Source organism: Lissotriton vulgaris, chromosome 7 (assembly GCF_964263255.1).
Source record: "Lissotriton vulgaris chromosome 7, aLisVul1.2, whole genome shotgun sequence".
Lineage (NCBI taxonomy): Eukaryota > Metazoa > Chordata > Amphibia > Caudata > Salamandridae > Lissotriton > Lissotriton vulgaris.
Genome location: NC_141695.1, coordinates 1,725,193,841 through 1,725,220,371, shown reverse-complemented (window position 1 = coordinate 1,725,220,371; position 26,531 = coordinate 1,725,193,841). Strand labels below are relative to the sequence as shown.

At 42.7% G+C, this 26,531-nt stretch overlaps 1 protein-coding gene across 1 annotated transcript in view; it reads left to right on the top strand.

The window, feature by feature from the left end:
• Nucleotides 1-441: 441 nt before the first annotated feature.
• LOC147706448 (complement C1s subcomponent-like) overlaps nt 442-26,531 on the top strand; it is a 41,265-nt gene continuing 15,175 nt past the window's right edge. The window contains exons 1-3 of the mRNA XM_086932958.1: nt 442-1,944; nt 5,953-6,169; nt 8,304-8,478. Of these exons, the coding sequence (XP_086789084.1) occupies nt 1,940-1,944; nt 5,953-6,169; nt 8,304-8,478 (397 nt within the window). The 5' untranslated portion in view covers nt 442-1,939. The remainder of the gene's footprint in view (nt 1,945-5,952; nt 6,170-8,303; nt 8,479-26,531) is intronic.

The window sequence follows — 26,531 nt, the reverse complement described above, 5'->3', positions numbered from 1 at the left end:
CTCTAAGTGTGTGTGAAGTAAAGTGCTCAGACACCCTACACTGGTATGACAGGTGACGTAAAACAAATTAAATACACGTGAGAGGGGCTATGGAGAGATGGGGGGCACTGGGAGGGTGGTAGTGAGGGCATCACTGAAGAGCCCCAACAAATATTGTTGTATCCTGGTGCACTGTAAGGTCATCCTTTACTATGCTTTAAAAGCTAACACAATTGAATATGTACAGAAAATGTGCAATTTTGCCCATATTTTCTTGGGGCGAGCCCCCAAACCCTGCTTGTAGGGGTCTGGCTCGCTCGCTGCACTCACCGTGCACCCTACGGAGCTGGTCTGACAATATTTGCCTGGCCCTGCGCCCACTTCGATCTCCGCCCAGGGTCAGTGACCCTCCGATAGCTGCTGAGCTGCTCATAGGGCCGGGGGGCCGCACTCTGCCCGGGACCGGCGTCTGCACACGCCAGGGTCACTGACAGCGCCGGACGGTACCTTACTCGGAACCAGGCGCCCGCGAGCGGCCTGAAGCCCCCACCTGCAGGCGTGGGTCTGCAGGAAGGATCTCCCGGAGACTTACCTCTATTGGCGGCATCACGGCTCTGTATCTCCTTGCGGCCTGACTCTGCATCTCCTGGCTGCCTGAATCATCACGAGGCATCTATCTAAAGGCCTGACTCTGCACCTTCTGAAGGCCTGACTCTGCATCTTCTGGTGGCGTGACTCTGCATCTTCTGCAGGCCTGACTCTGCACCTTCTGAAGGCCTGACTCTGCATCTTCTGGTGGTGTGACGCTGCACCTTCTGAAGGCCTGACTCTGCACCTTCTGAAGGCCTGACTCTGCACCTTCTGAAGGCCTGACTCTGCATCTTCTGGTGGCGTGACTCTGCATCTTCTGCAGGCCTGACTCTGCATCTTCTGGTGGCGTGACTCTGCATCTTCTGAAGGCCTGACTCTGCATCTTCTGAAGGCCTGACTCTGCATCTTCTGCAGGCCTGACTCCGCACCTTCTGGTGGCCTGACTCTGCATCTTCTGGTGGCGTGACTCTGCACCTTCTGAAGGCCTGACTCTGCATCTTCTGGTGGCGTGGCTCTGTATCTTCTGAAGGCCTGACTCTGCATCTTCTGGCGGCCTGACTCTGCACCTTCTGAAGGCCTGACTCTGTATCTTCTGAAGGCCTGACTCTGTATCTTCTGAAGGCCTGACTCTGGCTCTCCTGGCAGCCTGAATCATCACGAGGCATTTATTGGCCGCCTGACTCTGCATCTTCTGGCGGCTTGACTCAGCACAAGGCATTTCTTGGCAGCCTGACTCTGCATCTCCTTGTGGTCTGACTCTGCATCTTCTGAAGGCCTTATTTGCACCTTCTGGCGGCCTGGCTCAGCACGAAGCATCTATTGGCAGCCTGACTCTGCATCTCCTCGCGACCTTACTCTGCGTCACCTCGCGGCGTGACTCTGCATCTTCTGGCGGCCTGACTCTGCATCTCCTCGCGGCCTGACTCTGCATCTTCTGAAGGCCTGACTCTGCATCTTCTGGCTGCGTGACTCGGCGTGACTCTGCATATTCTGAAGGCCTGACTCTGCATCTTCTGGCTGCGTGACTCGGCGTGACTCTGCATCTTCAGGCGGCGTGACTCTGCATCTTCTGCCGGCCTGACTCTGCATCTTCTGGCTGCGTGACTCGGCGTGACTCTGCATCTTCTGAAGGCCTGACTCTGCATCTTCTGGCTACGTGACTCGGCGTGACTCTGCATCTTCTGAAGGCGTGACTCTGCATCTTCTGGTGGCGTGACTCTGCATCTTCTGCGGCCTGACTCCGAACAGGGCATCCCCTGCGCACACAGGCACGGCACAAACACACCCACACACCGTATTTCGGGCCCTGACGCGCTTTCCCGCTACCTCCGTTCCGTTCCCCCCTCGTCTTCCCGTGTCACTCCGAAGGATGAGGTGAGTGCCCTGTCTACCGCGCCCGCTGTTCACTTTTGCTCAATATTGGAAATAATTTCCGGGTCACAGTTCACTAACCTACCAATGATATTCACAACCCGATCTGAAAATGTCGTTATTGTGATAGGTGGGCGAGCCAACAAATTAACGAGGCGAGAGTCGAGCCAGAGCCGAGCCAAGCGCCAGGCTCGGATTAGAGCCGGCGCACGAGCCGAGAAGTGTATTTCTTTAACACGTTGAAGCATTAACATTAATAAAACACTAACTATAGCAGTGCACTTAGAAGTACAGAGTAGCAGTTTATCAATAGTGTTGTACAACTCGGAGTCTGGACTCCTCTTTGAAAGTGCTTGCATATGTAATGATGAATTAAAAGAGTTTGGGTGAAATAAAGTATTTGCTTAAAAGTATACAATTATAGCGGGAATCTGCGATTTATCAATGATTTTTGGTTCCCCGTTGTGCAAATCAGCCAGGAAATGGGTCTCTATTTGTCTTTCCTTATATTAAGGCTTTGCCGTCACCTCTTAGTTCATTTTCTGCAGTTTTCGAATACAGCAGGAACTCGACCCTTTACATGACCACCAGTGACATCACACAAGGGCACATGCATTATTTATGGGCACAGGGAAATTAAGATAGGTGCCCACAGGATGGTGAGCCGACCTGGTTCCACCAGTTTCACAGTCGGTAGCTCTGGCAGCAATGCCACATCCTGGGACAGACAGGCAGAAGCCTCATTCAAGCTCGGCTCGTTCTGGGCTCGAGGTTCCAACAAGACCTCGAGCCGAGCCAGAGTCGGGCTTCAGGCTCGAGTTTTTAGCGGCTCGCCCACCTCTAATTATTATACAATTCAGTGGAATGAGGGTCAATTTAGGTCAGAAAATGCCTCAGAAATTTACACCGAGAAGTTATGTTTACCAGCTGGCCGGCCCCATGCCGGTGAATTTCAGGAAGCGTCCAGGGAGGACGCTGCCCAGGCACAACATTTGTTTACAATGAAATAAGCGTATACAATCTTGAATCATGGCTTTGGCTATTCGCTAGGTAGTAAATACAAATATGAGACTCCATTCCCATCCTCCCACAATACGGGGATCGTTTCAAGATGTCTTGGCTGAAGTCGTGTGAGGAATAGAAAGACATCAATCGGTTAGCGCCACCAAGCGGTAATTTACTGTACTGTTTGAGACCTGATAGGATAGGAAAGTGTGACACTGGAAAAAGTTGTGCAGAAAAACTGTGACCATTTCAGTGGGAAGGCAGCAGATAGATAAACTTAAATCTAGCTAGCTGGGTAGGAAGCAGTCTGTTACCCTATCAGATATGAAGTGACCTCTGTATGTATAGGCAGGGCTTTTTTTTTAAGTTCAAGTTTATTGAAACCAAAAACATAGTATAAAATATAGAAGAGTAATACAGGCAGGGCTTTAAGTGTGCCAGGTCCTTAAAAGGCCGTTCTTAAAAGCTGGTGCCGAAACGGGTGTCTATCTGGCTTTTGATTTTTTTACCTTCAGGTTGAAGGGAAAACAAGCTTAACACCCGTCACTGCTTTTGATGTAGCTTCAAAGAGACTAACAGCCACATGCATCAAGCGATTTTGGAGTCGCAAACGGTGCGAATCGCAAAATTCGGCTGTTTGCGATTCCAAAATCACTTTTTGGGATGCATTAAACAATTGTGTAGAAATCGCAATGTTTTGCGATTTCTAAAAATGCGATTGCATTTAAGGAATCGCATTTTTGCGATTCCTTAAATGCAATGCATGAATGTTTAAAAAATTGGGAATTCGCAAATAGGGGGAGAAAATTAACACGAGGTTGAACCTCGTGTTAATTTGCGAAATCTTTCAAAAATGCTCAAAAATGCATTTTTGAAAGTGTCATGTTACACACACACATGTCATTTGGACATGTGTGTGTGAAACTTGCACTTGCAAAAACATTTCAAGGGTGCAGGGGGGGGGGTCCTTTGGACCCCCCTCAGCACCCTTGAAATGCATTAACAAATTGCGATTCGCAAAATGAAAATCGCAAAATGTTAATGCCTTCCCATTGATTCTTATGGGCCTTTTGGCCCATATGACTCAATAGGAAGGTTTTCCTTAATTGCGATTCGCAAAATGTGAATCGCAATTAAGGAATATTAAGGAATCGCAATTTATTTAGCGATTTCTTGATGCATTGCACTTTGCAATTCCTTAATTGCGATTCCTTATTTTTCGCAATTAAGGAATCGCAAAAAGCAATATTGATGCATGTACCTGTTAATTTTTTGTTTTATATAGCGCAAACTTGGAGCAAACATGAGCACCAGTTACATTACACAAGGACATATTCATGTTTTGAATTACAGGATGTTGAGCCCACGTGATGCTTGCACCTGTCTTCTCAGCCTTACCTTACAACCTCGCTTGCAAGAACTGAAGCATTTTCAATATTATATACAACAAAGTCATAGTTGTTGCTTATTTATCTTATGTAATGCACCACCATTGACAAAGTCAATATTTATGTCTTGTTGTAGGCGCAAACTTGTGTTATAAATCTGAATGAATGGACAGATGCAGCAAAATTCCAGTCAGGCAGCACACTATGCAAATGAGCACAGATTTTTAGCTCAAGCTAAGCACTGCTTAAAGAACAAGTCTCTGTGTTGGCCATTCCACTGTGCCCTACTGGAATGGGAATGCTATCACAGCAATATTTCCCTGTTGAAAACGCAATGACACACTGGCATGGAACCCAAAACGTGGTGTTTGACCTGCCACCCCAGTGGATTGGTGGTTTGACTGCACAATACTGTGGACCCGGTTCACAAAGTGACACTTACACTTTTGTGTAAGTTTACCTTTTTTGATATTCACAAACAATGAGTTTAAGTCTACTCATAGTAATTTGTGGCAACCCTGTGGTGGGTGTAGGCAACTCTGGACATATTAAGATACCACAGGCCTATTTTTTTAAGTGTGGAGTCTCGGCCATGCGTGCGGAGTGGTAAAATTCATATTAGTAAAAATTAAACTTGTAGTTTGTGAATACCAAAACAATAGTAAACATATACAAAACTGTAAGTTTACCTTTGTGAATCAGATCCCAATACCCCAGTGATCCAAGTGTATTCTTCCCTGTCTCAGTCCTGCAATTGCATCAATTTATAAGGTTTTAACTCCTTACAGTCTATTTATTTGCATCTCCACCTTTTTTTACTTAGCCTGTCTCTGTGGCAGCTGCTGATCTTCGAAAGTGGTGTGATATAAACACAGAAGGCAGACTCAAGCAAGTGAGCACACCTTCTTCCAGGTTCTCTGAGTCAGGGAACATTTAAAAGCAAATATACATTTTACAGCATACATTCATCTAATTATGCTATCATGCCTTACGATCTGAAGGATCACTGATGAAATATTCCAAGACTTCCATAGTGTGTCAAGCAAGGGCCCCTTTACCCAGGCTCGTGGGGGTGGGGGTTCACCCATTATAACAATATTTTGAGAAAATTGTGGCATAATGTTGTATTTTTCAGCACAAATTTGATAAAAACACCCAGAAGTTATTGGTGAAATAGGCATTATATAAAATGGTTTTGCACATCCTCTATTAGTTTTCCAACATGTCTTTCCCTAATAAATTCTCTGACACATTCAATGAGTGAAGGGCCAAGATGAAAAATACAAGTGTACACAAATCTCATAATCCCAAACCACAGACAGAAAAGCTACATATTTTACAGGCTCATACTGCAGCGCTTTCATACAAATATCAGCTTTAAATCTAGACTCATAATATTTATATCCTGTTGAGACAGTGTAACTCCAATTGCTTACTCTACGGTTAGAGACTACTTAAGTAAATTGACCAATTTGTCTCATATATCACTCCTGCCCTTTGCTGAAGAGTCCTGCTTGTAATAAAAGGCAAATGCAATTTTCACATTCCTACTTTTAAGACCTCACTCTACGTAACCAAAAGCTAAACAGCATCTCACCCCATGCTTCTCCATTTTCAGGGTCTACATCTGGCTGCTTTCGTTGTTCTGCATTACTTTTCAAGGTTCGGACGCAGAACTATTTGGGACGATTACATCCCCTGGACACCCTGCACCCTACCCATCAAACCAGTCCATGACATGGACAGTTTCTGTGCCTGAAGGCTACAGACTGAGACTCCAGTTTACCCACTTTGATGTTGGGGAAGATGAAGAATACTGCAAAGACTATGTCAAGGTGAGTGGGTCTTATGCATGTTTATAACCTCTTGTTGTACTATTGCCGTATCATCTGTCCATTCAGAATATCTTGTGAATAAGAAAGAATGCTTGCTTCACACGTAAGAATCAGCTTTTTGCCCCTCCTTTTTGTGTAAGGCAGAATATCTATTTGTAACTATAATGAATTGCATATTTATTTGGGATGACTGACTGCCCACCTCAAGGAATAATCAGAGCTCTTGTAGTCTAAAGTGCAACATGTTTCCCTCTTCGGCTTGACTCAGTCTCCAGATCTGAGCTCTGACCGTCTATCTCTCGCTGAACGTTTTTTGGATGAATCCTGAAAGGAACGAGAGGAACATGTATCAGTATCCTGTTACCTATCAGGCTTCCTAATATTTTTAAGGTTTCTCAAGTTATATTTTTTCTCTGTGTGCTCCTGTTGAGGAGAACCAACCCATGACTGTGTTTTGTTTTGTTTATTTTTTTGTTTATTAGCCTATTTCCTTTTCATAGAATCGGGTGCTTGCTTAGAGTTTTCCTTCTCAGAAGTACTCTTAACAATTTGTTTCCCAGGTCTGGCTCCCAAATGATCTCTCCCAAGCAAAGCGTATGTGTCTTTGATAATCTTAGGTAATTCTTGCTACTTCTGTGCAGGAGTGAATTTGCTTAGGAGTTGGCATATAACCACCACTGCTGCCTCCCGTTTTATGTTACTCAACATAATGGCTGATACCTGGCCAAAATTGCCCATCAGTTTCATCCCTAGATCTAAGGCAGGCTCTGCCCCATATTCTTTCTGAATCTGTTTCAGTGCATCTGCTATGACTGCTATTGAAGGGGTACCATGAGTTCCGGTATATATGGCCGCAAAGATTGTACCCCAAGTGACACAATCTCCTATCGGGGCAGCCATACCCAATAGCAAGCACATTTTCAGTATTCTGTGTTTTTTCCTGCGGGGCTACATGGGGAAAAATTGCCTCAAGCTGTGCTGTTTTTTGCGCTATCCAGAACGAGATTTGCTCCCAGCTGGTGGGAATTTGTCCCATAATGGCATTCCATATTTGTGGGCTAATACCTGTAGTAACCATGTGTGGTTGCATAGCCTGATCAGCCCTCACAGGTTGTATTGTAAATGTTCTCATTATGTATTGTATAAGATTCCTGTACATTTTTACTAGGTCTACAAAGAGTGTACGCATTCCTCCTGCTGTTAAAGCAGCGACGTCTGTATGCGGTGTGTATGAACCTAGGATCGGCCAGGGGTTTCTCTGCTAAGGGAACTGAGTCTCACGTATTCTGTTATATGGGGTAGGATGCCTTTAAACCAATTAATGTGCTCTTGGTAAGTTAACAGGACTTCTAAGTCCACGTATGGATAATACTCTTCCGGTGGTTCAACTTCAATGTAGCCAAGAAAACAACCATGTGTGTGCATCTGCAGGAGGGAATTTATCCCAAGAATAGAATACCTCTGTTCTGAATGCTTCGCGTGCCTCAACCACGAAGGTAGCATCTCCCCCCGTTGCTGGGAGGCCCTGTTGTAATAATTTCATTGTAACTGCCTGTCTGTTCTTTCTGAAATATTTAGTCCAATTATCTGTTCTTCAACATCCTCACCTTGTTCGGCCATTGTCACAGCAGTAGTATTTAACTGATATTTTATAGTGTTTGTGTTTGCGCAATGCAGACACTTCTAATCCACCAAGCTTGATTAACCTACATCCAATACATAGGGCGTATCTAGTCAGCTGAGGCGGATTTGTTTTCCCTTCCCAGTACGGATGTCTCTGGTAAAAATGTGAGTAGGGGTCTCTGAGAAAGAACGACAGACTACTCAGATTTGACCATTAAATAAGAGCCTAACCAACGTTGGTGGCGCCATATCAAGTAGTTCCTACCAATCCATAGGATCTGTGCATTATTTGGACAACATAAATTAGGGGTTTGGGGTCAAGAAAGATTCTGGACACCCCACAGGATATGTTGGCCTTATAGACTGGCTAGCCCACAGCACCACGGTAAGTCCTCCTAATCTACCGGGGAGTGAAAGGTTTTTGGTAAACACTGAGCATGACATCTCTGTCCTCTGCCACCTGCAGTGAACTGCGCTTAATTTTGTTCTCCTCTCATGTCGTTTTCCACAGGTGACCGATGGCAGTCAGCCCCTTGTTGTAGTCTGCGGCAAGTTCTCCGGCGTTGGGGATATCCCAGAACCTCTCGAATTCATCTCTCTCTCCAACACTTTAACAGTGGCATTTGTCTCAAGAAAGCCACAGAGCAGGCATTTCCGGGGCTTTTTTGCCATCTATACCGCACTAGGTAGGTTTGATGAAATGGTGGATCCTAAATTAAGATGGCGGCCTGCAAGTGTGATCTGCTATGGTGGCATGGCCCATGCACTAAGACTTTCATCACACAAGGAGTCTTACTACTACGCACTCAGGGGCAGATTTACTAAGTACTTGTGTTGCCCTTGTGTTAAGCAAAAATGCAAAAAGATGCAGCACAAGCCCTTAAATGAGATCTTCTGTGCCATGCAAAGCTACCTTTTATGGCTCTCTGTGGCTCAGTAAATCTAGAGTTTTGCAAGGCTGCAAATATTGTTGCTTTGCATTGAACTTTGTTGAGAAGGCATTCCATCGGTGGAACATGGGTGTTCTCATGCACCCACCCAAGGATTTCGACTCAATCCCTGGTTTACTAAGGTAAGTAGTAAGTAAAGCTGGGATTGAAGCGAAATGATATGCCTTCCCAAGTGAGTCGTAATAATGAGAAATGTCTGTAATACTTCTCGTTACTTTATTTTTCTATATATACAGCAGTCTGCAGCACACATAGAAAGACGATAATGCCTCAAAGGATAGTTTTTGTGCAGGAAGGTGCCGCTTCCTTCACAAAAACAATCCTTCTCATAATGCAGGCACCCTTGCACCATGGTGCAGGGGTGTCCCTGTTGGTGCTAGGCAGCACACAGTGCACCAGAGCAAGGAGAGAGCAGAAATATGTGATACCTTAGCAGATACAGCACATTTCTGCTTCCTCCATGTCACACAATGCAGCACACGAAGTTCTGCCTTGCATTCTTAGTAAATCTGCTCCATGCTACATACCCACCTCACATGCACACACATGGAATGTTAGCACAAAGATCTGGGGGTCACACAGAATCCCTCTTTGGATCTAGAGACGATCTATCTGGAGCCTCTATCACCCCTGCTTCTGCTCTTCAGATCCTTCTAATGATCGTGAGCCTCCCATGGCTGATTGCCATATCCTTTCGACCCCATTTTAGCCTTTAACCATATTTCCTGACTCCAGCAATCTGAGTTTCCCAAACCCTTTCTGGCATCCTTCACGGACCACACTCATTTCACCCCATCTTCTTTTAAACTCCTCTGTCACGTTTCAGTCCCTATGGCCTCAGATCCACCTTCAGACTACTGTGCCAGCATCAGACGCCATCTTCTAAACTTAAAGGTGCAACAGTCCATCTTTTTCTTAATTTTGCACGCTTTGGTTTTTCAGCAATACTTCTATACGTGGGCTGTAGAGGTGGGGGTTTCTATGAGTTGGCAGTATAAGAAGTCAGAATAAGAACCATTTAAAAAAGAAATACAGTAATACATTTAGCCTAGATGCACATAGGTGTTGTCCTATTTCTGGGCTTCTTCCTTCATTAACCTCCACAAAAAGATATCCTATATATTTAGCTGTCTGTCTTGTAATCACTGCAGGATGCACAGTGCAAATGAAGTGAAGCTAAACCCACGGTGTTTGGACAAAACAGTAGTGTTGTTAGGAAGCCCCTCACACACCCGACTGGTGTCATGCTTCATCATCTGGTCTGATCTTGATCCCTAAAAAGCAGGATGGGCTTGACCATGTTCCAGGGAGCACTTACGATATTCTCCGGCCGTGGTCTTAAAAACACCCTGAAACACCAAAGTATCCCTTCATTAGTGGTGTTTCTAGTATGATTAAATTAATAATATCACGGGGGTGTCTATGGAGACAATAGTCCTACATCCTATGTGGTAAACTGACGTATTTCAGCCCTATGCAAAAGTGGCCATAGGATCCAGGGATTTTGTCAGCAATCAGTAATTATGCACCTGAGTAATATTAATGATAGCAATCAAACCTAACATAGGGGCCGATTAGGATTGCGGTGATTCCGCATCCTCCTGGCCGGCGGAAGCCACCGCCGGTCTGGAGGATGCGGAATCACCGCAGCAGTGCCTTAAAAGACCCCCCGCCAGATTAGGATGGCTGGGGGGTCATCGGCGGACGGGAAAACCGTCCACCGCTTTTCCGCCGCGGTCGCCTTCCGACCGTGGCGGAAAGCTCTAATATGGTGGCGGTGTCTATCAGACACCGCCAGCCATATTAGGACGGGGCAGGAAACATGCTTTTCCACAGCGGCTTTTACGCCGTGGAAAAGCATGTGTTTTTTTGAGTTTGGGGTCTCGTTGCGGGCCCCCAGGGTTTCAGGGAGTGGGGGTGCACATGGGGGGTACCTATGCTTCAAGCAGCACCTGCCTCAAGGTTAACGATACGGGATGTGACCGCTCTGGAGGGACCGCCGTTGCCCCTGCGGACGGTCCCTCTACCTCGGGGGTGGCGGACGGACGCAGGTCCGTCCGCCATCCTAATGACCCCCTAAATTTGGTCAGGCCAAAACAAAGACATGGACCATATATCTGGCATGCAAAAGGGCAATAATGTCCTTGTTCAAGTTGGGGGTCCCTTCTTGGGCCCTGTAAGAAAAAAAGACAATAACAACACACAGTTTGCTCATATTTGTATAGTTACAAGCCTCACATGCACTGTTGTGCACACTCAATGTCACCCCTTCAAATCAGTGAGCAAAACTGCACCTTTTAGAGAAAATATTTGTGGTGGTCAACGTGCATTCAACTCTAGACTAAGCACACACGTCATGACATAAAGGTATGAGCACATATGATACATGCTTAAAGTATGTGCAGACAAACCATTGTGTAGTGACCAAAATTGTCAGAAAGAGGTTTACCAAACCTCTTATGTCTAGCCACTAGGCTACATAGGAGGAGTGCGGGACATGTCCTTGTAGTCATACATTATCACAGGTATATTGATAACTCCAGGCAGATGAGGTGTCGGGAGAGGGGAGAAGGAATAACATATTGGGAGTTATCAATAAAGCACAAGTAGCAAATATCCTTCTGCTAGTGCCATGTATCTCTTTATCACCTGAAGTCACCTACTTCATCAAGGGTAACATGTCTCCATCCACACCTACTCAGGCTGCTTTTCACCTCCCTGCTGGTATCGAGCAGTGTCAGGAAAGGGTTAATTTATCTTGTACCTCGTCTGTTCTGTCTTCACAAAGTCATTATGCCCGATGCATTATCGTGCCACTGGGCATGTTAACACCACTAAGCCTCATGGGACATGTAGTAAGAAGGGCTGGAGCAAAGGAGAGTATTTGTAAACAACATCAGAATGGTCTAGGAAGAGGATGCACCGCTATTTAAGAAGATAATGCTGTGTGTTTAGCCTTGTTATGGGTACAAACAATTTTGGCTATTGTGTGTGTGCTCCTAACTGGGATCAGTAGTCGTTTATGTAGTATATATATCTATATCTATCTATCTATCTATCTATCTATCTATCTATCTATCTATCTATCTATCTATCTATCTATCTATCTATCTATCTATCTATCTATCTATCTATCTATCTATCTATCTATCTATCTATCTATCTATCTATCTATCTCTATATCTATCTATCTATCTATCTATCTATCTATCTATCTATCTCTCTCTATATATATATATATATATATATATATATATATATATATATATATATATATATATATATATATATCCGAACTGTGTTTGCCCCGAGTATCACCCGGTCCCAAACCAAAAGGAGCAGCCACTCCAGTCAATCCATTTTAAGAAGCAGGTAGATTTATTTTTCGATCCTCTACAGCATACCTCACAGCGAAAACCAACGCGTTTCGTGAGCTCCCCACTCACTTGATCACGGTTGTTACAAACACTGTTTGCTGAGAATAATTTAAAAAGGGAGTCCCTCCCACCTCGGTCACATGTTTACAACCAAATGTTTTCTATCACAATGGCCTTCTGGGACTTGTAGTTTCTAAATTGCATAATGTAGTTTCACATTTTATACAAAGAAAATCAGCTTGGATACCCTCTGCTGATTTTCTTTGTATAAAATGTGAAAACAGTGTTTGTAACAACCGTGATCAAGTGAGTGGGGAGCTCACGAAACGCGTTGGTTTTCGCTGTGAGGTATGCTGTAGAGGATCGAAAAATAAATCTACCTGCTTCTTAAAATGGATTGACTGGAGTGGCGGCTCCTTTTGGTTTGGGACCGGGTGATACTCGGGGCAAACACAGTTCGGATACATAGCGGTTTGGTTCTACCGCACGAAGCCACGCACTTGCTAGCAGCGCCTGAAACGAGAGGAGAGTTGAACCATCCAGTGAATATATATATATATATATATATATATATATGTTACCTACTGGCGGTCGCCAGTAGGTAGTTATAGTTAGGACCTAGTTTCCATAGGAAATCCTCAACATTCTATTTGGAATAACTTTGGCCCTGGTGGATGAGTCTTTGCGAATTTCTCAAAGAAGATGGCTCGGTCCGCTGCGCTCCTTCCCTGAAAGTTTGGGGGGGATTGGTCAAGTGGGGGCTGAGATATAAGGGGGGTCCCAAAACGTGTTTTCTCCATGTTATTTTCCATAGGACCTTTAGACTCGGCTACAGGTCGAACGGCTGAATGGATTTATAAGAAATTTGCCAAAACTGTAGAGTCTTGTTCCTAGATTACGCTTTTTTTGGAATGGTGTAAATCCGTTCAGTAGTTGTTGAGAAAATTAAAGTTAAAGTCAATTATATATCTATAGGCGCGCACACGTGCGCGCACCCAAGCGGCTGCGCGTGAGCGGATTTTTTTTTTCTGCGTGACGTCTGTTAACGTTCGATTCGAAGGAAATCAGGAAGTTTTGTCCGCCATTTTGTCACTGCGAGTAAATATATTGTTCATTTCAAAGCGTTGAAACATGGAAAGGGGAGAAGGTAGAGATTGTCTTGCTGCGTAGGTTTTCTCGGGGTGTGCAGTAAGGCCCTTAAACGCGAAAAGATATATTTTTTTTCGGGAAAAAAATAACGGGGTGCGCACCCGGTCGCGCACACCTATTCACAAGAGTGTGAAAATGGAGATAAATCAGAAGTTTGAGTGCTTAGATATAAGGTGGCTCTGAAAAGAGCCCTTGTGTTAATTGAGTGTTTTCTGCATTTATAAGTAAGTACCGATGCAGAGCCTGATGTTGCAGAGGAAGATTCTTTTTCCCTCATTCGTGAAATGAACACCGTCTCTCCTATAGACGTCTTGCATGTGGTATCGCAAGTTGTTGTGGTAAATAGAACCCATGCTATAATCTCTGAGGAACGCAGAAACAGATTTATTTACATGTCTCCTTGCTTTCTCAAATTGTGCACAATGTTGATTGGACCAATTCCATTTCTGTCTTTGGCATATATTGGAATATACCAAGGCAGATCGAGGAAAAAGTGTCATCAATTGTCGAAAGGTGTCTTTTAAAAGCATTTCCAGACCTACCCCAGTGATTGTGCCTAGATCGTTCCCACCACAGTGCACAATTATAAGGTCTGGTTCTGGGAGATGCATAAAAGTTTTCACCAATGGAATCAATTGGTGACATTTCAATCCTCTTTTGGAAATCCATGTTATGTGTACATTTGGTAAGCTGAGGTTGCAAATTCGTCTGCTTACTGCATATTTTTCACTCCAGTGAATATAACTGTGTCCTATTAGCCAGGCCTTCATTTTCAAGGGATTTGTAGTCGTCCTCCGATCGGTTCTGGAAGTGGAATGGTAGTTAGAAGTTGAAATTCTAAATAAAGAAAAAGGAAGAGGCTGGGTGTGGTTTAAAAAATAAAAATGATTGGTTGATTGTAACAAGTGGAGATTGAACAGTACGTTCCATGTTAATGTTTATGTTAAACGAAAAGTACTATTGGGTGTGAAAAAACAAGATATGTAACAGAGCTGTGTATTGGCAGGAATTTCTGGAGGGAAAACAGTGTTCTTAGTTTGTTGTAGAACGTTAAGACATGAACTTTTGACCTGTGCCTTCAGCAAGGTGCAGAATGAGGTGTAACCATGGAAACAGCCGGAGATGGCAGTTGGTGATGGGTTCACTCTTTGGTGCCTCTGCATCTGAGTCTGTTCTCTGCTGGCAGGCGGAGAACTGTTTATTATTGTGGAGATGAAAGGGTGATAAGGAGAGAAATACGACATAGCGTCTGGCCTGTAGAAGCGTGGGAGCAGTGATTAACTCTGAGTAAAGCGGAACTGTGTCGGTGCTTAGTAACAGTAAAAAAAAAATGTTAACAGTGGTATAACTGTCTTTACGGTGCGCGACCTACTAAGAAAGAGTTCACGGGCCGTAATTGGCTTGCAGGTTCTAGTATCAGTAAGTGAGGTCGAGAAAAGAAAACATTCAGGACTTTATTTATGAAGGCCTTGCGCCACCGGTGCGTTACTTTTTCCCATTTTAAAAAATGAGGCACTGGCGGCGGAAGGTCTTTATAAATAAGGTCTTCAGTGTCTACAGTTAAGGTTATGTGGAACCCATGAATAGTTTTTCAAAATGAAATCATTTCAGTTGAGATTATGGATTAAAAGAGAAACCGTGAATATTTGAAATGTTTATTTAGAAATGTACTGTTTTAAAGGCAAATCATTATGTAATATGAGTACAGAAATTGCAAAAAACACAGTAATTGGTATTGTCAGTAGTACATGGAATACAAACGCTATAGTTGAAGAAAAATGAATATAGTTGGAAAAAAACATTGTACATTCTTATAAGGAAGTATATTATATTTTAATAAATGGAAGAAGGTCTCTGGCCTTTCAGTTTAGGAACGATATATGAAAATGCAAGTGGTTATACATCATTACTTTATGAATCAGCTGTCAAACAACACGAAATCATAATGTCCACTGTTAGTAAAGCAAATAGGTCTGTTCTTCAAAAGAAAATATGGAAAAGAACGTGAAGAATATAGAAAACCAAAAGGAAATGAGGACGTCAATGGCTTGTATGAGAGTTATTGAAGCATTGTTTAGGCAAAATAGGTAGCTTCTGCTTGTAACAGGAAATCAGTTTTATCATTTGAAAGTATGTCAGCTATCCAATGGAAAAGAGTAAAGCAGTACTGATGATCTGTTATAATCGGAGCCTCTTTTACCATCAGAGTGCAGGTCGGTGGGTTTTCGATGTAGCTCGCTGTTAGGAAAGAGTTAACCGTCCATTGTGTAGGCAAAGTATGCAGCAAGTGCCTCTAACATGAAATCATTGTTATCATCTGAAAACATGTCAGCCATCCAATTGAGAAGATGAAAGGAGCATTCATGATCTGTCATTATTGGAGCGTCTTTTACCATCATAGGGCAGCTCGGTGGGTTTTCGATGTAGCTCTCTGTTAGGAAATCTTGCGCCGCTGCGAATATATTCCAATGACCCAGAACTCCTTGTATCGCTGCAAAGGCCATAAACCCTCCGTTGTAACAAAGCTGTTCATGATCAAGTAACGGATTCATGAGGTGATTGTAATTCGGTTCAGGAGGTACCAAATTGCAGAGACATAAATCCAGGGCCCACGTGATATCACAGGTCAGGCAATGAAATACAGGCTGCACACAGGTGAAATACGAATATCGAAATGATAATCGATATGAGGAATTTAAAGTTGAGAGTGGTAAGGTGCCGTAGTACAGAAGCATTCTCTTTCGAAATAGCTCTAAGTGGTCCGGATCGTTTGCGAAGGCAGGAGGGACATCCATTTTGAATTTCCCAAGATGGTAAAGGAAACGGCGCAGCACCGCTGGTTGTATAGCAACTCCACAGAATTAGGTCGCCGGCTATGCAGTGGAGAGGAGCAGAATTACTTGATACATTTTCTAGGAGTCTAGTTACTTATATATTGCTTAGTGGTTATCAAAAAAGTAGCTTTTTTTGAAATGGAGGATGCGTTAAAAAATAAGGGAGTGATTTGAGGGAGTTGTAAAGCAAGGTCAATTTTTTTTTACATCAATGCTGTTTTCTGTGAATGTTAGCTTAGTGAAAGATATGTGTGTGAGCAGATGCAACGTTCAGTTTTAAATGTGACAATGGCGGTCTTGTTCATGTCTTCCGATTCAAGGTCGGTATTCGCTGCCAAATATAAAGATCAAGAAACGCATGCGTGGGGTACATAGTCTGCATTCTTAAAGGAAAGCAAATGAAGGGTTATTTTTACCGCGTTAGCATTGTCGTTTAAAAAGTTATAGTGATTTCTATTATATGTTAAGAAAGTGTCACTGATGAAGACTGAAAATAAATCCTTATAAATGATAGGGACTGGTGTATTTTAGAAAAGGTGTGTAACATTACATGAATTGTGGAAAAAAAAATAATGTAATTGAAAGTGTATGGTTTGAAAATGAAAAGTAGAGGTTTATAGTTCACGTTTTGAAAGCAGTTCTAGAGGGTCAGATGAAAGTGTATGGTTTGAAAATGAAAAGTAGAGGTTTATAGTTCACGTTTTGAAAGCAGTTCTAGAGGGTTAGATGCATGATAGATTTATAAAAAATAGAACATGTTTTTAAATAGTATTATGGAAAAAATATGTGCCTTTATGTACTATTTACATTATCTGCCTGTTGCGAATTCTTCGAGTTTTAGTAATCCTGTGTCTTATAAGTTTTCTAGGGGCGGTTTGAGGTTCATGGTGGGTTTGGGCAGGGAGGGTAGGTTGGGGGTTTGTAATAGGGGGTCCGGGTGGGGTGGAGTGCGGAGTTTAGTGAAAAGTGAGGGGGGCGGGGAGTTACGGTGTTTGGTAATGGAGCAGAGTCAGAGGACGCCACATTTGTGTTATGGGGTGCCACGGAAATATGTATTTATTCTCAGAGGTTTATTATATTAAGAATATATATCAACATGGTGGCTCTTGTCGTTTTGTGGTTCTGTGCATGTTTATAATGCGGGCCCTGTAGTTTTTGTTTATGGACCTTATTACGACACACAGGGGAGCTACGTTGCACAGTTGGAGATCAGAGACTTAGGAAATAATACTTTATAATTGTAAGGGCTCTAAGCGATAGAAATCGCCCGTTGTCGGTGTAAAAAATATCACCGCTATTGGTGGTATTTTCTACGGTGTTAGTGCTCGAAGGAGAATAGTAACATATATGTGAAAGCAAATTGTGTAACAGGCTCAGCATTTCACATTATCGTGTGAAAACAAAAGTTGCTTTTACATAGCAATAAGTCTCTTATAATTAAGGGACGGAGTGTATATAGTGCTATTTAGTACTCTGCTATGTGATTGATGTCGAATATTTCATAAGAGGAGGCTTTAAAAGTTTTTCGATAAACTGGTTTTCTAGGGAAGTGGGTGGAGTGTTCCGTGTAAATTGCAGAATAGAAACTAGTAAGAACCAATTGGAAGTGTTGTTTTAAAGTCACATGACTGCACATGCGTGTCTCGACGCCTGTACGCGATAGGTGGGTGCGCGCACCCGGTCGCGCACTGAAAGAAAGCGGCGAGAAAATATCAGCTAATATGCTCTTGAACTTGTTTTGGTACAAAGAGTTAGTTCTGAAAAGAACTTTTTTTTTTTTTTTTTTGGAAACAAGTGTTATGATGCTTTTGATTTTTTAAAGTTGCTACGACATTTTTCAGTATGTTATACTATCCAAATAAAGTGAAGAAATTTAACTTTTCTTGGAGCATTTATGACTCTCAATTTTGTGTTTAATTAGAGTAAAGCTTTGCTCTCCGTATACAAGAAGTTCTCCACAGTTGTTGCATTTTATGTGCACGTTCGCCAGACATGGTTTCAAGTCCATTTCAGCACTCGATGGAGATACAGGTCGTCCACCGGAAGATGTGCTGATTACTTCTGATGGTAATAGCGTGGCCTCCGTTTTTCTTGTCAAAGGTGGTCGCTCATTTCCTTCAGATTCGGAAGATGAATGCGGAACGGTAGCCATTGTACCGAAGTCTTCGGGAAGATGTTCGACGTTGTTGTCTCTTGAGAGTAAAAAAGAAAGTGATGGAAGTGGGTGGAGCGCTGCGTGTAAATTCCAGAATAGAAACTACCAAGAACCAATTAGAAGTGTTGTTTAGAAGTCACATGACTTCACATGCAAGTGTCAGGTCCTGTACGCGATAGGAGGGTGCGCGCACCCGGTCTCGCACTAAAATAAAGCGGCGAAAAAACATCTTATAATATGCTCTTGGAGCATGTTTTGGTGGAAAGAGTTAGTTCTGAAAAGAACTTTTTTTTTTTTTTTTTTTTTTTTGAAAACAAGTGTTATGATGCTTTTGATTTCTTAAAGTTGCTACGACATTTTTCAGTATGTCATACTATCCAAATAAAGTGAAGAAATTTAACTTTTCTTGGAGCATTTATGACTCTCAATTGTGTGTTTAATTAGAGTAAAGCTTTGCTCTCCGTATACAAGAAGTTCTCCACAGTTCGTGCATTTCATGTGCACGTTCGCCAGATATGGTCTCAAGTCCATCTCAGCACTCGATGGAGATACAGGTCGTCCACCGGAAGATGTGCTGATTACTTCTGATGGTAATAGCGTGGCCTCCGTTTTTCTTGTCAAAGGTGGTCGCTCATTTCCTTCAGATTCGGAAGATGAATGCGGAACGGTAGCCATTGTACCGAAGTCTTCGGGAAGATGTTTGACGTTGTTCTCTCTTGAGAGTAGAAAAGAAAGTGATGGAAGTGGGTGGAGTGCTGCGTGTAAATTTCAGAATAGAAACTACCAAGAACCAATTAGAAGTGTTGTTTAGAAGTCACATGACTTCACATGCAAGTGTCAGATCCTGTACGCGATAGGAGGGTGCGCGCACCCGGTCTCGCACTAAAATAAAGCGGCGAAAAAACATCTCATAATATGCTCTTGGAGCACGTTTTGGTAGAAAGAGTTAGTTCTGAAAATAACTTTTTTTTTTTTTGGGAAAGAAGTGTTATGATGCTTTCGATTTCTTAAAGTTGCTACTACATTTTTCAGTATGTAATAGTATGAAAATGAAGTGAAGAAATTTATCTTTTCTTGGGGCATTTGTGACTTTCAATTTTGAGTTTAATAAGAACGAGGCTCTGCTCTCCATACAAAAGAATTTCTCCACACTCGTTGCATTTCATATGCACCTTCGCAAGATATGGTCTCAAGTCCATCTCAGCACTCGATGGAGATACAGGTCGTCCACCAGAAGATGTGCTGGCCACCTCTGATGGTAATAGCGTGGCCAGGGCTCTTGTCGATGCTTTTGCATAATGCTCAGGATGCCTTTGTTTAACATGCCGCTGCATGGTGTGTATAGAAAAGGAATATTTTTTATTTGGATTTCCCCTTGAGAGCTCCGAATTGCATATCGTGCAGGTTACTTTTGGCGCATTCACTTTCTTTTGATCTTCAGGATAAGTAAAAAATTGCCAAATGAAAGATTCCTTTTTTCTTCTTAACGGTGGTCGCTCATTTCCTTCAGATTCGGAAGATGAATGCGGAAGGGCAGCCATTTCAGCAAAGTCTTCCGGAAGATGCTCAACGTTGTTGTCTCTTGAGAGTAGAAAAGATTGTGAGGAAAGTGGGTGGAGTGCTTCGTGTAAATTCCAGAACAGAAACTACTAAGAACCAATTGGAAGTCTTGTTTTCAAGTCACATGACTTTACATGCGCTTCTCAGGACGTGTAGGCGGTGACACTATCTAGTTACGAACGTGATTACATACTTAGGAACTAGCATTCAAAAAAACTATGAAATACACTGAAAAAACCATAGGTTTTACACACGTTATAGTTAGGAAGTAGCATTTGAAAAACCTATGAAATTCACTGAAAAAAACATAGGTTTGACACCAGTTATAGTTAGCTGGAAATTTTACTGACATAAAACCAATGAAATTCCACGTTATAGTTAGTTGGACTCACTATAACTTGCGCGTGTAATGCACTGCTGATGACATTACATATTACATCACTCATGACATGGTCAGTGACATCACTCATGACATCACTGATGACAGACCTCCTTTAAGTGTAATGTAACCCTTAAAACACATATTGGAAAATAGAAATTAACATTTTCAAAAAAATGGAGATACCCATACCAGTTACAACAACCAATTCAGTAATTCCACCATCTATATACACATTCTCTCATTCACCAACAGTTCTATATAGTCACTCATACATATACTCACTCATCATATGTAGTGATACACCTATACATCCTGTTACACACCGACAATCATCCAAAAGTTACTCACACACATACTCACACATGCAAATAAACTATTGAACATCCATTTATTTGCATATAAAACTATACACACACTACCACGTTACTTCTAAGGAAACTTATACATACTTACTCTCTTAAACAATCACTTATAGAAACACATACTTATTTAAACAGGAACTCTTTCTATCTCTTAGTCTCACATATACTGACTTATATATATCAATACTCACATATACTAAATTAAAACATATCTCGTTACTGATAAAGACACTAGTGAGGCAGGCATTCACTCACTAACACACACATATACACACTCAACCACCCATACAGTCCTGCACATATGGTGTCTTCTAAACACATACAAAGAGAGAGTTAGTCATTCATGCATCTATGTGATTAGTAATACCCCCACAAAACCATACAAACACTCATACTGATACTAAAAAAACATCTAAGAACCCAAATACCTACACATGTAGGTACTCATCAACCCATGCAGCCACTTATTCACAAAGTGAAACACTGATACATATATTTAAATATTTAAACATTACTCGCTAATATATGTATTCACTAAGATACACTTAATAAGCCAGTTATCCAATCATTTCTTTTTGAAAAAAACATTCATTAAGACAATAATTTAAACATTTATTCTTCCCTCGACCTTTACATATACATATATAAAACATATTTATTTTTTAGAAAGACACACATTCACTGGATGGTGTCATAAGTGATGTCACTGACCATGTCATGAGTGATGTAATATGTAATGTCATCAGCAGTGCATTACACTCGCAAGTTATAGTGAGTCCAACTAACTATAACGTGGAATTTCATTGGTTTTATGTCAGTAAAATTTCCAGCTAACTATAACTGGTGTCAAACCTATGTTTTTTTCAGTGAATTTCATAGGTTTTTCAAATGATACTTCCTAACTATAACGTGTGTAAAACCTATGGTTTTTTCAGTGAATATATATATATATATATATATATGTATATATATATATATATATATATATATATGTTAGCACACACCTCCGTAATCCTTGCAGAGGTCAGAAAAGAACGGCACTCCAAGTTGTTGTTTTCACCAAAAGTGGTTTATTGGCAGACCCCCCTGCCCCCTTGACATACGCGTTTCACCGATTTGGCTTCCTCAGTGTCAGCCATTCATTGTGTACACTGTCATTAAATCCCCTACCACTTCCCCAGACATAGAAAGTGGACTATTGCTCGCCTTGATGGTTTGTGGCGGCCATGTTTAAACGTGCAAATTACCAACTCGTTTGTAGCATTGTGTTACAATGTTAACAGGGGGATGTGATGACATCTAGAAAAAGTGCCTGTGCAAAAGTGCATGTAATACAAAAATCATTAAAAGCAGGTAGTTGACCGGCAAGGCATGTTGTCAACGGACATTCATTCACATATATATACATATTCTTTTTGTATCCACCTTGTTTAACATGATTGCATTTTGACAATTAGCAAGAATGTAGATTGTCTTAACTCTCACATAGTTCACAAATTTACATATTAAATTCTGCCCTGTATGGGCTGGGTGGACAATTCATGTGTATGCCTTGTTTTGTCAACACAGATTATGGAGCCCTGTATGGGCAAGGATCCATATATATCACAATTCATAATACCAGTTTCTATGCTGCTAACTAAAAAGTTACATTTTTCAAATTGCAGGTCTCACTTGTTCTTATTGCAATATAGGTGTTTTTTCCTGAACCAATCTGGGAGTAGATGTTGGCTATTCTAAATGTACCCAAAGTTCTTTGTCGTTATTGAGCCCTCTCGGCTGCATGCTCTGAAGGTCAATGATGTACCTGGACTCCATTGCTCTAAGAAGTCTTATCCTGTCCCCACCTCGCTCCCTTCTATCAAGTTGATCTATAAGGTAGAAGGACAATAGTTCCCTATTGCTTTCATGATGGGTCTCAAAATGGTGTGCCACCGGGTAGTTCTTATCCTTATTTGCGATGGCACGCATATGTTCCAGGATGCGTTTTTCGGCTTGATTGATGGTGCTGCCAATATATCTTTTGGTACATGGACATACCAGGCAGTAAACTACAAATTCTGAATTGCAGTTCAGAAATTTCTTAATTTCTCTCATTGGCCTAGGGTCATTCGTCCTCCCTTCATATTTGGTTCTTTTCTTGCTGAATTTGCAAGCTTTGCAATGCATGCAAGGAAAGAAACCATTGATGGGTTTATTTCTCATACTTTTGGGGGGGTCAGTGTAGTGGCTCCTCACGAAATGGTCACTCAGAGATTGACAACGTCTATAGGTGATAGGCGGTCTATCTGGTATCAATCCCTTAAGTGTCGGATCCGTTCCTAGGATGTGCCAGTTCTTATTGAATATTTGCACCAGTTCATTCGATCTCATGTTGTAACTGGTGATCATCCTAGTGGTACGGTCATCTGTTTTGTTTTTGGTGGTAGTTTGTATGAGGTCTTTCCTGTCAATGATGTCTACTCGCTTAGTTGCTTCATTGAGTAGTGATCTAGATTACCCTCTTTCTCTGAATCTTGTTACCGCCTCTTCCCGCGCCTGTCTGAAATCGCTGGAATCTGAACAATTCCTTTTAATGCGCAATAGCTCTCCGAAGGGAATATTTCTCACCATGCTCTTCGGGTGGTGGCTGGCCGCGTGTAACACGGTGTTTCCAGCCGTGGGCTTGCGGTAAAGCTTAGTACACAGGGTTTTCTCTTTGACAAAGACCTCTAGGTCGAGATAATGTATAGATGTCTTGCTCATTGTGCTTGTGAATCTGAGATTCAACTCATTGTCGTTTAGCCCTGCCACGTACTCCTCAGCCGAGGAGACGTCACCCCGCCAAACGACAAACAAAAAAAAAAATATATATATATATATATATATATATATATATATATATATATATATATATATATATATATATATATATATATATATATATATATATATATATATATATATATATATATATATATATATATATATATATATATATTGGAATTGGAAACAAGGAGAATTTTACTATGGAGGCAGAGAGAAAACATAACCAGGTCATGTCCCAAAGCGTATAGACAGGGCCACATGGATTCATATCCCCTAACAGATATCGATGCATAATTATTCCATTGGTGAATAGGTTATACTGCGGTGTTGATGTATATTTTGACAGGTTGGACTTATGAAAAACAATATTACAGAGAGACTTGTTTTGCCAGATGGAGAAGAACTAGCCTGACTGTGTTTTAAGGAATTGAAATGGGACCATGCGATATCATCATTCAATCCTGTATGGGGGTTGCTTCTTTTACTTCCTTCACTTCCTAGTCCTTCGGTGTCTTTAAGCATTGCTCCTCCTCCTAGTCTTGTTCCAAGTCCTACCTTTCTGGGTTGTTTTGGTTCTGGCCCTCGTCTAACTAATTCTAGTCACCCTGGTATTGGTTTCCTAAATGTGGGGGTTCTGGTTGTGTCCTTCCTGGCTCTGTTCCTGAGTATTCCTTGTATTAACCCTTCCTGGGCACCCTGACACTGGTGCTACTGATCCTCATCCTGATCCTGCTTGTCTGCCTGGTCCTTATCCTCCTAGCTTTGTTGCCCTGGTTCTCTTCGGGCTGGTACTCCTAGTCTTCCTGGTTTGGGTCAATCAGATTCTCCTTACCCAGGTCCTTGTGGTCCACATGGTACTGCTTCCACTGGCTCTGGTCCTCCTTATTAGGTCCTCTTGCCTGGGCCTGGTCAATGTGGTCCGGGTCAGGTCCCATTGGTCCTCATGGCTCTGGTTGTCCTGGTTCCCCTGATCCTCTCCAGCCTCTTCCTAATACCCCAGTTCCTATTCCTCCTGCTCAACTTGGAACTTCAGGTCCTTGTCCCTTGGTTCTGACCTCTCTGGTCCTGCTTATTCTGATCCTTCTAGGCCACCTAATCGTCCCCACCTGGTCCCTGGCCTTAATTTCCCTAATTCACATACTCCTGACCTGTCTATTTCTCTGGGTCCTACTCCACCATGTCATGACACTCTTGGCCCTGGTCCTCCTGCTCGTTGTCACCGTGGACTAACTTATTCACTTTATTCTAATCCTCCTTGTTCAGGTCATTCTGTTCTTAGCCACTCATCTTGGTCATCATGGCTCCTATCATCCTGGCCTTCCTTGTCCTGGTATGCAAGGTCCTGATGCTCTGGGCCTCAATGAATTTCTTTTCTCCTTTATAGTAGTCCGACTGTTCCTCGTACCCCTGGTCATCATGATACTTGTCCTTTAGGCTCTGTTTCCAGGCCATCTCCTCTTTTTCTTAAGGTTCTGTTCTTCTAGTCTTTCTCACTCTCAGTCTGGTATGCCTAGCAATGGTCTTCCTATTCCTGGTTCTCACTGTCCGTGTTCACTTCCTGGTTTTGTGCCCACTAGACTTGATACTTTTTTTTTGGTCCTCCTCGTTTGCGTCTTTTATGCCTATTCACCTGGGTTCTGGTCCTTCAGGCTGTGATCATCCTGGTCCTGATCCTCCTTTTCCTCCTCAACCTGCTCCTCCTGGTCTTTGTGCTCAAGGTCCTGATCTTCGTTGCCCTGATCTTCCTGGTCCCCTTAGTTCTTTGTTTGCTGGTCCTCTTAGAACTTTTCCTTTTGACTCTGGCTGCCTGTGTCCCTGGTCTCAGTTACCTGGCAATCCTGGCCAAGTCATGCTATTCTTGTTTTTTCTGGTCCTCCTCGTTTGTGTCTTTTATGCCTAATCACCTGGGTTATGGTCCTTCCTGGTCTTTTCCTCCATTCCCCTAGCTCTTTCTTTTCTTTCCTGATCCTCTTGACCCCCTTCCATTTAACTTGGTTCTTCTGATTCTTCTCACCCTGGTCACCTGATTCCTAGTGCATCAGTTCCTGGTCCCGCTGGTCCCCTCGGTCTACTTAGCGTCTTGTGCCCTGGCCCTCTTAGACCTTGCCCTCTTTGCTCTTGGCTTCCTGCTTTGGATCATCCTTGTCCTTTTGACCCTGTGCCTTGCCCTCATGGTCCTTCTGGCACTGCACTCAATGGTGTGAACCCTCAGGGTACTGATCCTTCTAAGTCTACTTGCTTCGGTTCTGACCCTCCTGTCTCTGGTCCTCCTGGTATTCTTGATACTGAGTCCCTTGTCTTCCTTGCTTATTCTGGCCCCTGGTCCTATTGGTTTGGATATTGTCTTCCTGGATCTGGTTTTGATCCTCTTGGCTCTGGTCTTCCTGCTGCTTGTTCTCATGTTGCCACACAACAACTATGTAACTCACTCCCCGCTTACCTTCGCCTTACCCAGAACCACCTAGCATTCAGAAAGCAACTTAAAACGTGGATATTTGACAAGTAATCCTCCCCCCTTCCTAAGCGCCTTGAAACCCTCTGGGTATGTAGTGCGCTATATAAATTCTTTGACTTGACTTGACTTGAAGGTCCTGATCTTCTTTGCCCTGATCTTCCTGGTCTTTTCAGTTCTTTGTTTACTGGTCCTCTTAGAACCTTTCCTTTTGACTCTGGCTGCCTGTGTTCCTGGTCTCAGCTACCTGGCACTCCTGGCCAAGTCATGCTATTTTTGTTTTGCATAGTTTTTCTCCTTCTCAAGATTCTGTACCTGTTGTCGCTGATCCTCTTGATTCTGTTCCTTATAGTTTGTGTTCTTCTGGACCTAGTTCTCTTAGACCTAACCCACCTGCTATCTTAATCTTGGTCTCCTTGATCCTGGTCGCCCTGGTCCTTCTTGTCCTATTGTGCTTGTTATCATAAAGATTGTCTTTGGGCCATCATGGCGCTTTCTGGTTCCCCCAGTCTTGGTCGATCAGACCCTGTTACTTTGTGGTTCTCTTGGTCCTAGTCACACTGTACTGGTTCGTCTCACCGCCAGCCTTCTAGTCCTATTACTGCAGGTACAGGTCCATCTTGCTTCTCATGTCCTGGCACGCTCAGTCTTTGTCCTCCTGGTATGGGTTGTCCTTGTTCTCCTGAATCTGTTCCTTGTCCATTTAATCC